General features: G+C 40.8%; 1 protein-coding gene across 7 annotated transcripts in view; it reads left to right on the forward strand.

Moving 5' to 3' along the window:
• Positions 1-12,108, forward strand: part of ARMC3 (armadillo repeat containing 3) — a 118,608-nt gene that overhangs the window by 68,119 nt on the left and 38,381 nt on the right. For all 7 annotated transcript variants that reach the window (XR_005217194.1, XM_037837840.1, XM_037837839.1 and 4 more), the window contains one exon: positions 11,002-11,251. Coding sequence is in view for 6 of the 7 variants with exons in the window: in XM_037837840.1 (XP_037693768.1) it covers positions 11,002-11,251 (250 nt within the window). In the remaining variant the exon portion in view is untranslated. The remainder of the gene's footprint in view (positions 1-11,001; positions 11,252-12,108) is intronic.

Consider the following 12,108-nt stretch of genomic DNA (forward strand, 5'->3'; position numbering starts at 1 on the left):
GTGACATGTGGCCTTATAATCCTGGGTTTGGAAACCAAGCAGTTTGACTCCTGTCTCGTTTGCTTGGATAGAGCTGTGCTATCTAGGAAACGGAAATGTTTTTAAAAAATATGACAGGCTTCGGCTTGTGTACTTAGTAGAAACGGGGAAATAAAACAGTGCCTTGTATTTGAAAGGCACAAAATTAGTGCAATTCTGCACTTTGTTTCTGTAAAAGAAGTTAGTGTTTTGTTTTTTTAGGTAAGGACAACGGCTTCATCGTTCGTCGTCATAAGGTAGCGTCAGTTATGCTGTTTACACTTAATCTGCACGTCGCAAATTAAGGGCAGAGATGTGTACACCCAAGACAAGGGGTTCCTCCCGCTGTGTGGCCGTGGTGTGTCTCTCTGGGCTGGCAGTTATGCTTGATTTAGGAAAGCCGTACTCCACGGCCTACTAGAATACTTTTTTTTTTTTTTTTTTTTTTTTTTTTATGGTTATGGAGATCTTTATTTCTTTATGCCACTTTGATCCACTGTTTTGTGTCCTTTTCTTTCAAACTGAAGAGCTGCCTTTAGCATTGTTTGTAGGGTAGGTCTAATGATGATGAGCCCCTCAGCTTTTGTTTCTCTGGGAAACTCTTAACTTCTTCCTCACTTTTGAAAGACAGCCTGGCCAGATATAAAATTCTTGATTGGCAATTGTTTTCTTTCAGCACTTTATTTCAAATATTTCATTCCATTCCCTTCTTGATGCCAGGATTTCTGATGAGAATGGAACTTAATCTTATTGGGATTCCCTTGTAAATAACACATTGTTTTTCTTTTGCAGTTTTCAGAGTTCTTTTCTTGTCCTTGGTATTTTTTTTTTTTATCTTCATTTTATTGAGATATATTCACATATCACGCAGTCATACAAAACAAATCGTACTTTCGATTGTTTACAGTACCATTACATAGTTGTACATTCATCACCTAAATCAATCCCTGACACCTTCATTAGCACACACACAAAAATAACAAGAATAATAATTAGAGTGAAAAAGAGCAATTGAAGTAAAAAAGAACACTGGGTACCTCTGTCTGTTTGTTTCCTTCCCCTATTTTTCTACTCATCCATCCATAAACTAGACAAAGTGGAGTGTGGTCCTTATGGCTTTCCCGATCCCATTGTAACCCCTCATAAGCTACATTTTTATACAACTGTCTTTGAGATTCATGGGTTCTGGGTTGTAGTTTGATAGTTTCAGGTATCCACCACCAGCTACCCCAATTCTTTAGAACCTAAAAAGGGTTCTCTAAAGTGTGGATAAGAGTGCCCACCAGAGTGACCTCTCGGCTCCTTTTGGAATCTCTCTGCCACTGAAGCTTATTTCATTTCCTCTCACATCCCCCTTTTGGTCAAGAAGATGTTCTCCGTCCCACGATGCCGGGTCTACATTCCTTCCCGGGAGTCATATTCCACGTTGCCAGGGAGATTCACTCCCCTGGGTGTCTGATCCCACGTAGGGGGGAGGGCAGTGATTTCACCTTTCAAGTTGGCTTAGCCAGAGAGAGAGGGCCACATCTGAGCAACAAAGAGGCATTCGGGAGGAGGCTCTTAGGCACAACCATAGGGAGGCCTAGCCTCTCCTTTGCAGCAACCGTCTTCCCAAGGGTAAAACTTATGGTAGAGGGCTCAACCCATCAAACCACCAGTCCCCTATGTCTGTGGTCATGTTAGCAACCATGGAGGTGGGTTAGGCGAATACCCCTGCACTCTCCACAGGCTCCTGAAGGGGGCACTACATCTTTTTTTTTTTTCCTTGTTTTTCTTTTTTTTTTTTTAACTTTCCCTTCTTTTTTAAATCAACTGTATGAAAAAAAAAAGTTAAAAAGAAAACAAACATACAATAAAAGAACATTTCAAAGAGACCATAACAAGGGAGTAAGAAAAAGACAACTAACCTAAGATAACTGCTTAACTTCCAACATGTTCCTACTTTACCCCAAGAAAGTTACATAATATAGCAACATTTCTGTGAACTTGTTCCTACTATATCCATCAGAATTTAACAGACCATAGTCATTTCTGGGCATCCCCAGAACGTTAAATAGCTTATCTGTTCTTCTTGGATTATTGTTCCCCCTTCCTTAATTGCTCTCTACTGCTAGTTCCCCTACATTCTACATTATAAACCATTTGTTTCACATTTTTCAAAGTTCACATTAGTGGTAGCATATAATATTTCTCTTTTTGTGCCTGGCTTATTTCGCTCAGCATTATGTCTTCAAGGTTCATCCATGTTGTCATATGTTTCATGAGATCGTTCCTTCTTACGGCCGTGTAGTATTCCATCGTGTGTATATACCACATTTTATTTATCCACTCATCTGTTGAAGGACATTTGGGTTGTTTCCATCTCTTGGCAATTGTGAATAATGCTGCTATGAACATTGGTGTGCAGATATCTGTTCGTGTCACTGCTTTCCGATCTTCCGGGTATATACCGAGAAGTGCAATCGCTGGATCGAATGGTAACTCTATATCTAGTTTTCTAAGGAACTGCCAGACTGACTTCCAGAGTGGCTGAACCATTATACAGTCCCACCAACAATGAATAAGAGTTCCAATTTCTCCACATCCCCTCCAGCATTTCTAGTTTCCTGTTTGTTTAATGGCAGCCATTCTAACCGGTGTTAGATGGTATCTCATTGTGGTCTTAATTTGCATCTCTTTAATAGCTAGTGAAGCTGAACATTTTTTCATGTGTTTCTTGGCCATTTGTATTTCCTCTTCAGAGAACTGTCTTTTCATATCTTTTGCCCATTTTATAATTGGGCCGACTGTACTATTGTCATTGAGTTGTAGGATTTCTTTATATATGCAAGATATCAGTCTTTTGTCAGATACATGGTTCCCAAAAATTTTTTCCCATTGAGTTGGCTGCCTCTTTACCTTTTTGAGAACTTCCTTTGAGGTGCAGAAACTTCTAAGCTTGAGGAGTTCCCATTTATCTATTTTCTCTTTTGTTGCTTGTGCTTTGGGTGTAAAGTCTAGGAAGTGGCCTCCTAATACAAGGTCTTGAAGATGTTTTCCTACATTATCTTCTAGGAGTTTTATGGTACTTTCTTTTATATTGAGATCTTTGGTCCATTTTGAGTTAATTTTTGTGTAGGGGGTGAGGTAGGGGTCCTCTTTCATTCTTTTGGATATGGATATCCAACTCTCCCAGCCCCATTTGTTGAAAAGACCATTATGGCTCAGTTCGGTGACTTTGGGGGCCTTATCAAAGATCAGTCGGCCATAGATCTGAGGGTCTATCTCTGAATTCTCAATTCGATTCCATTGATCTATATGTCTATCTTTGTGCCAGTACCATGCTGTTTTGGCAACTGTGGCTTTATAATAAGCTTCAAAGTCAGGGAGTGTAAGTCCTCCCAGTTCGTTTTTCTTTTTTAGAGTGTCTTTAGCAATTCGAGGCATCTTCCCTTTCCAAATAAATTTGATAACTAGCTTTTCCAAGTCTGCAAAGTAGGTTTTTGGAATTTTGATTGGGATTGCATTGAATCTGTAGATGAGTTTGGGTAGAATTGACATCTTAATGACATTTAGCCTTCCTATCCATGAACATGGAATATTTTTCCATCTTTTAAGGTCCCCTTCTATTTCTTTTAGTAGAGTTATGTAGTTTTCTTTGTATAGGTCTTTTACATCTTTGGTTAAGTTTATTCCTAGGTACTTGATTTTTTTAGTTGCTATTGAAAATGGTATCTTTTTCTTGAGTGTCTCTTCAGTTTGTTCATTTCTAGCATATAGAAACATTACTGACTTATGTGCATTAATCTTGTATCCTGCTACTTCGCTAAATTTGTTTATTAGCTCTAGTAGCTGTATCGTCGATTTCTCAGGGTTTTCTAGATATAAGATCATATCATCTGCAAACAATGAGAGTTTTACTTCTTCTTTTCCAATTTGGATGCCTTTTATTTCTTTGTCTTGCCGGATTGCCCTGGCTAGCACTTCCAGCACAATGTTGAATAACAGTGGTGACAGCGGGCATCCTTGTCTTGTTCCTGATCTTAGAGGGAAGGCTTTCAGCCTCTCACCATTGAGTACTATGCTGGCTGTGGGTTTTTCATATATGCTCTTTATCATATTGAGGAAGTTTCCTTCAATTCCTACCTTTTGAAGTGTTTTTATCAAAAAGGGATGTTGGATTTTGTCAAATGCTTTTTCAGCATTTATTGAGATGATCAATTGATTTTTCCCTTTCGAGTTTTTAATGTGTTGTAATACATTGATTGTTTTTCTTATGTTGAACCATCCTTGCATGCCTGGAATGAACCCTACTTGGTCATGGCGTATGATTTTTTTAATGTGTCTTTGGATTTGATTTGCAAGTATTTTGTTGAGGATTTTTGCATCTATATTCATTAGGGAGATTGGCTGGTAGTTTTCCTTTTTTGTAGCATCTTTGCCTGGTTTTGGTATTAGCTTGATGTTAGCTTCATAAAATGAGTTAGGTAGTGTTCCCTTTTCTTCAATGTTTTGAAAGAGTTTGAGTAAGATTGGTGTCAGTTCTTTCTGGAAAGTTTGGTAGAATTCCCCTGTGAAGCCATCTGGCCCTGGGCATTATTTGTGGGAAGATTTTTGATGACTGATTGGATCTCTTTGCTTGTGATGGGTTGGTTGAGGTCTTCTATTTCTTCTCTGGTCAGTCTAGGTTGTTCATATGTTTCCAGGAAATTGTCCATTTCCTCTACATTATCCAGTTTGTTGCCATACAGTTGTTCATAGTATCCTCTTATAATTTTTTTAATTTCTTCAGGATCTGCAGTTATGTCACCTTTTTCATTCATTATTTTGTTTATATGGGTCTTCTCTCTTTTTGATTTTGTCAGTCTAGCTAGGGGCTTGTCAATCTTGTTGATCTTCTCAAAGAACCAACTTTTGGTGATATTTATCCTCTCTATTGTTTTTTTGTTCTCTATGTCATTTATTTCTGCTTTAATCCTTGTTATTTCTTTTCTTCTACTTGGTTTAGGATTGGTTTGCTGTTCATTTTCTAGCTTCTTCAGTTGATCCATTAGTTCTTTGATTTTGGCTCTTTCTTCCTTTTTAATATATGTGTTTAGTGCTATAAATTTCCCCCTTAGCACTGCTTTTGCTGCATCCCATAGATTTTGGTATGTTGTGTTCTCATTTTCATTCGTCTCTATATATTTAGCAATTTCTCTTGCTATTTCTTCTTTAACCCACTGATTGTTTAGGAGTATGTTGTTTAACTTCCAGGTATTTGTGAATTTTCTAAGTCTCTGATGGTTATTGACTTCTAATTGTATTCCATTGTGGTCAGAGAATGTGCTTTGAATAATTTCAATCTTTTTAAATTTATTGAGGCTTGTTTTATGTCCCAGCATATGATCTATTCTGGAGAAAGTTCCATGAGCACTAGAAAAGTATGTGTATCCTGGTGACTTGGGATGTAATGTCCTGTATATGTCTGTTAAATCTAATTCATTTATCAGATTGTTTAGGTTTTCAATTTCCTTATTGGTCCTCTGTCTGGTTGATCTATCTATAGGAGAGAGTGATGTGTTGAAGTCTCCCACAATTATTGTGGAAACATCAATTGCTTCCTTTAGTTTTGCCAGTGTTTCTCTCATGTATTTTGTGGCACCTTGATTGGGTGCATAGACATTTACGATTGTTATTTCTTCTTGCTGAATTGCCCCTTTTATTAGTATGTAGTGGCCTTCTTTGTCTCTCAAAACATCCCTGCATTTGAAGTCTATTTTATCTGAGATTAATATTGCTACACCTGCTTTCTTTTGGCTATAGCTTGCATGAAATATTTTTTTCCATCCTTTCACTTTCAGTTTCTTTGTGTCCCTGTGTCTAAGATGAGTCTCTTGTATGCAACATATTGATGGTTCATTTTTTTTGATCCATTCTGAGAATCTATATCTTTTAATTGGTGAGTTTAATCCATTTACATTCAACGTTATAACTGTGAAGGCATTTCTTGAATCGGCCATCTTATCCTTTGGTTTATGTTTGCCATATTTTTCCCTCTCTCTATTAATATCCTATATTGTACCCATACCGAATCTCTTTAGTACTGAACCTTTCTCCAAGTCTCTCTGTCCTGTCTTTGTTTCTCTGTCTGTAGGGCTCCCTTGAGTATCTCCAGTAGGGCAGGTGTCTTGTTAGCAAATTCTCTCAGCATTTCTTTGTCTGTGAAAAATTTAAGCTCTCCCTCAAATTTGAAGGAGAGCTTTGCTGGATAAAGTATTGTTGGCTGGAAATTTTTCTCACTCAGAATTTTAAATATATCGTGCCACTGCCTTCTTGCCTCCATGGTGGCTGCTGAGTAGTCACTACTTAGTCTTATGCTGTTTCCTTTGTATGTGGTGAATTGCTTTTCTCTTGCTGCTTTCAGAACTTGCTCCTTCTCTTCTGTGTTTGACAGTGTGATCAGTATATGTCTCGGAGTGGGTTTATTTGGATTTATTCTATTTGGAGTTCGCTGAGCATTTATGATTTGTGTATTTATGTTGTTTAGAAGATTTGGGAAGTTTTCCCCAACAATTTCTTTGAATACTCTTCCTAGACCTTTACCCTTTTCTTCCCCTTCTGGGACACCAATGAGTCTTATATTTGGACGTTTCATATTATCTATCATATCCCTGAGGTCCATTTCGATTTTTTCAATTTTTTTCCCCATTCTTTCTTTTATGCTTTCATTTTCCATTCTGTCATCTTCCAGGTCACTGATTCGTTGTTCAGCTTCCTCTAGTCTTGTACTATGAGTGTCCAGAGTCTTTTTAATTTGGTCAACAGTTTCTTTAATTTCCATAAGATCATCCATTTTTTTATTTAGTCTTGCAATGTCTTCTTTATGCTCTTCTAGAGTCTTCTTGATTTCCTTTATATCCCATACTACGGTCTCATTGTTCATCTTTAGTTCTTTGAGTAGCTGCTCTAGGTGCTGTGTCTCTTCTGGTCTTTTGATTTGGGTGCTTGGGCTTGGGTTATCCATATCGTCTGGTTTTTTCATATGCTTTATAATTTTCTGTTGTTTTTGGCCTCGTGGCATTTGCTGAACTTGATAGGGTTCTTTTAGGGTTTGTAGACCTATTGAAGTCCTTATCTCTAATTTATCAGTTCTACAGCTTCGTGGAGTACACTTTCTCTAACTAACCAGCAGGTGGCGTCCACGAGCCACCTGTTCTCCACAAGCCAGTTCTCCCCTGCTTAGCCTTTTTGGTGAGTGGGGGAGTGAGTCTTGTGGGGCCCAATTGGTGTACCAAGCTTGTGTGTGTAGTTGGTGTTGCCTGCCCTGTATGTGGGGTGTGTTTCTGGGCAGTCGGGGAGGTGGGGTGGCCCTAACAATCAAATCTCCGTGGTGATCCTAGAGTTTTAAAGCTGCTGCAATAGTCTAATCCTTCAGTTCAGTCCTGCCACAGTTTGTCTCTGCCGCTGACCCACAAGTCCTTGGTATTGGCGTATGGCTCCTGAGACTTGCAAGTGGGCCCCTCTTCCAGGCCGTGCACCCCGAGTCCTCTGTTGAGGGATGACTGTGCTATGTCACAGGTGAGTGCCGTCCCCCCAGGGCAGTTCTGGGCTGCTGGGCTGTGTAGGGAGGCTCCCAGTCTGCTCAAATGATGGGTGAGTGGGGCTTTGTTAATTCACACTGCTCCACCTTCCCAACTCTGGGACAATCAGCTGAGGTTGCAGGGAAGGCTAATGTCCACGCCCAGTTTTGTGGTGTGTGCCTGTTATTTGAAGCACTTCCGTCACACTGGGTTGTCTGGGGCAGCTCTGGGCTATGGGGCTGGCGATGGGCAGGAGTGTTTCCTGTCCACCAGGATGGTGGCTGTGAGTGGACACCCCCCTTTTCTTGGGAAGTTGTGGTGTTTAGTGAATTTTCTCAGCCACTGGATTATTGCCTTTTGTCTCAGAGCTCTCTTAGTTCTGCTCTTGACTTGACATGCCCAAATTGAACGTCTTTGAAGCTTTCTGTATTGGGCTTCTTAGAGTAATTGTTTTTGAAAAAGAAAAAAGGATTAAAAAAAAAGGGCCCTCCTCAGAGATCTAATGGGTTATTGAAATGCTAATAGACAAAGCAACCAGGGCCATTAAGGAAAGGTCCACAGGGCAGAGAGATCAGCTTTTCTTTGGGATTTGCATATGCGCCTCAAGGCCTGAGCTCCGCCCTTCCCCTTTCTGTGTTCACCAGAACTCCAAAAATCCTCTGCTTTTATTTTGGAGTTTTTCGTGTTGTTTTTTTTTTTCTATGCCTGTCTCCTCTCTGCTGGGCTGGCTGCTCTCAGATTCTCTGGTGTCTGGTCTCAGTCTATCTATGGTTGGAGTTTGGATCAGTAGAATGAGATTCTGATAAGGGCTGCCACTGCAGTTCTCCCTTCTCCTTCCCGGAGCTGACAGCCCCTCCTCCCCCGGGACTGAGCCTGGCAGGGAGGGGCGCGGGTCCCCTGGCCGCAAAAACTTACAGATTTCGCTGATCTCAGCAGTTCCACGTTTTCATGAGTGTTGTATGAAGTATGCCCAAAGTCAGACTGCTCTGTGGTGTCCAGTCCACGCAGTTCCTGGCTTTCTACCTACTTTCCTGGAGGAGTAACTAAAACATACAGCTCACCAGTCTGCCATCTTGCCCCGCCTTTTCGAATCCTTGTTTTTTTGAACAGCCAGGTTTTTATGGACTTCCCTTTACTGCCTCCATAAAGAGTGAAGAAAAGAGCAGAAAGTAGAGATACAGATGAACCCAGGCAAAACGCGATGTTCATGGGAAAAGGAGGAAGCAAAACCGAAGCAGGAAGGCTGGGCGCCGGCTGCCCAGTGTGAATTCATTATCTCTATGGCCCTAGTTTTCTTATAAAGGAGAGAGGCTAAAGCAGGGGTGTGTGCTCCTGTGGATTCAGTTGAACTTTTCAAAAACTCCCTGATATACACAAAAATCAAAGCCTTTGAGGATATAGTAGTATGGCATTGACTTACAATCCTTCTGGCTTCTATCACGGATATGCTGACGCACGTGGGCCTTCTTTACTCCCCAAGGAGTTTTAAATGTTAAATTTTGCCGAAGGAAAAACCACCAAGTGACAAGGGAATTGTGAATATAATATAAACTATATATATGCAATTATATATTTAAATATAACAGCAAAGTATTTGATTTAAGGAACTGAAAACTATCTCCAAGGGAAAAAGATGATTTTTAAAAAGATTTAAGTATACACTAACTAATTACAAAATACGGATATTTAAAAATCCTTGCAGTTTTTTTTTTGAAGTTCAGTGTTTAAACTAAGTAAAATATGAAAAGTTTCTGATCAAACAATCTATTAGAGCATCCAAGTTTTCCCTTATTCATAAAACTAAATGGCCACCATGTCAATGAATAATAGGTATCACTGTAGTGAGTGTAACAGTGTTTGTTTTTCTTCCTTAGAAAAGGAAATTCAGTGAGTGTCCTACAGTGAGATGCAGGGCCTTCCTCTGGACATTTTTATATAAGTAAATGCTAGTTACATGTCATCTAACCAAATTTTGATTTCAGGGGACACCTTCCCAGAGAGAAAACAGGAGGCAGCACACCCAGCATGCCCAGGAATGGGGGGGGTGGTGTAGAAAAGGACCCAGGCGCTGGCTTTGCCTTGATGTGGTGCGGTGTGCTTTATGGACTGATTTCTAGCAGCCAGGGGCGAGAGGGGGCCCTTCCAGGTGAACTGCAGCCGAGCCCTGCGTTCTCGGGGTGTCCTCGTTGTTTTGTACCTGCACAATCCCTGCTGCTCAGGCTCATTCGGAGCTCCAGTGGGGGCCACAATCACAGACACCTTTAATGGAGGGCCACCCAAATCCTTACTGAAATGTTAACGGGGGTCGGCTCTTTGATGGATAAACGTCGTAGCTTCTATTCTTGAGAGTGTCCATGCCCCTTCACAGCACATTTAAGTGACAGTGTACAGGGCAAGAGGTTAAATCACAATCAGTTTTATTCTTTTCAATATTGGTTATTTATATGATCCTAAATGCAAAAATACATCAAATACACACAAGTCGTGCTCATTTTATTGGAGTCTCAAATACATCTTCAGCACCATGTTTATGTCTGTAAACAATGATTTAAATGGATTTTTAATGCATAATTTTGGGTCTTCCTTTCCAATCAAGATGCTCAGTATATTGTATTGCTTAGAACATCTCTTATTTGAAGCAACGCCACACAGTAAGGAACTTTGTTAAATTGTCTCTCACTCATTAAACTGATCTCATTTTTATTTTTACTATTTGATGAGCTTTTGTGATTATAAAGCAAGGGCTATAGAAAGTACGGTGTTCTTAAAGGGAGATTAGGCTTTCCGATGCTGAAAAAATGAGTATATTAATGTATTACTGTAGTCTTATTATATTAGAAATAGGAAATTTAACAACTGAATATGCCTACATTACTAAAATTATCTATATCAATAATCGTGACTTTGATCTTTGATGTTTGATTTGTAAAAGCCGCATTTCAATGCAGAATGAGTTGCTGGTTTCTAGCACATTAACCTCTGCCTACAATTAACAACCTAATTGAAAAGGGGGAGATGGGCTAAAGAATCTGAACTTAAATCAAAGGTTCCCATGTTCAGTCATTCCACCTAGTTAAGATATTTTCCTACTGGTTAGGAAATTTTGAATAGAATTTCCTGGCCTTATAAATATCACTGAATTTAAAACAAACAAACAAAAACAACAGCTGTAGTAGGTATTCTAAGAGGTAGTCCTAAAATTTTCTACAACCCAAACTGTAGAAGGAGGAAAAGGATTATCCAAATTCATTCACACCTGAAAATTCCCCCAGATTCCGGTTTAAATCCCAGGCGCCTCAATTGTGTGTTCATCACGTTGCAAATGAATCTATTCCTACAATCTCATTTATGTGTCCATTTATCTTATAAGCCTAACTGTGTGCTCCAAAGGCACTTTCCTGACCCCAGACTGATGGCCTTGGTCGCTCCTTGGTGTACCCAGGGCCACCGCCGAGGCGGACGGCATCGGTCCGCTGATAAACACCCTGTCCAGCAAACGAGACGGAGCCGTGGCGAACGCGGCCACGGTGCTCACCAACCTGGCCCTGCAGGAGCCACTGCGCGGGAGCCTGCAGAGCCACGACCTGCTGCGCGCCGTCATCGGGCTGCTGCGCTCCGCCAACGCCGCCGTGCAGGGCCGCGCTGCACTCGCCGTGGCTGCCACCGCCTGCGACGTGGGCGCGCGCGCGGAGGTGAGCAGCGCCGCTGTCCTGGGTCGTTCTCCGAACCCGTGCAGCATCTTGCAACATGTGGGTACCCGGGCGGTTGCATCTCTAGGGATATAACAGAGAAACAACGGGAATCAAACCCATTGTCCAACTGGTAAGAGTGGATAAATCGATTGGGGTATATTCATAAAATCGAATCTCACATCGGTGAAAATGACTCAACTGCAGCTACACATGTGGACATAGACCTGGAAGGCATAAAGCTGAGCTGTAGTTTTCTGAGGGCACAGAAAAATGCAGATGATAGGATTCCATTTTTATGACATTCAAACACAGGCAAAGGGAATAGTGTGTTAAACCATCAGGAACAGTGAGAGAAGGGTTAACCCCCAATTCGGGGGAGTGGTCCCTTGGGTGGGGTAGAAGGAGGTGGGTGTGACTGAGAAGAGCTCTGGCCTTGAGTAGGTGTCTTTAAATTATACACGTGGGTTGTATACACGTTTTGTGTTTGTCTTACAGTTTATAATCTTGAAATGCAGAATTGCATTTTTTAAAGTCCATCATATAAAAGTATTTTTAGCACTTGTGCTTGATCTGATTAAATCATCATAAACGTTTGATATAAACCTACAAGCATCCTTTTCTCTCTCACCTTACTCATATTTACCTGTCACCACGGCACCCACCCAGGTGCCCTTGGGTTTGTGCCTCTGTCCCCAGTGCAAATAGTCACAACAGCTCACCATCACCCAGCCCTTGCTAAGAGCCAGGCACCTTGCTAAGCACTTTACAAACACTCGAGCTTGCAACTGGGCTGCTGGCCATAAGGGTCTGCAATAGATGGGGTTTTTAATCCTGAATTTAACAAATATATATAGGCA

Source organism: Choloepus didactylus, chromosome 5 (genome assembly GCF_015220235.1).
Source record: "Choloepus didactylus isolate mChoDid1 chromosome 5, mChoDid1.pri, whole genome shotgun sequence".
In the NCBI taxonomy this organism is placed as follows: Eukaryota; Metazoa; Chordata; class Mammalia; order Pilosa; family Megalonychidae; genus Choloepus; species Choloepus didactylus.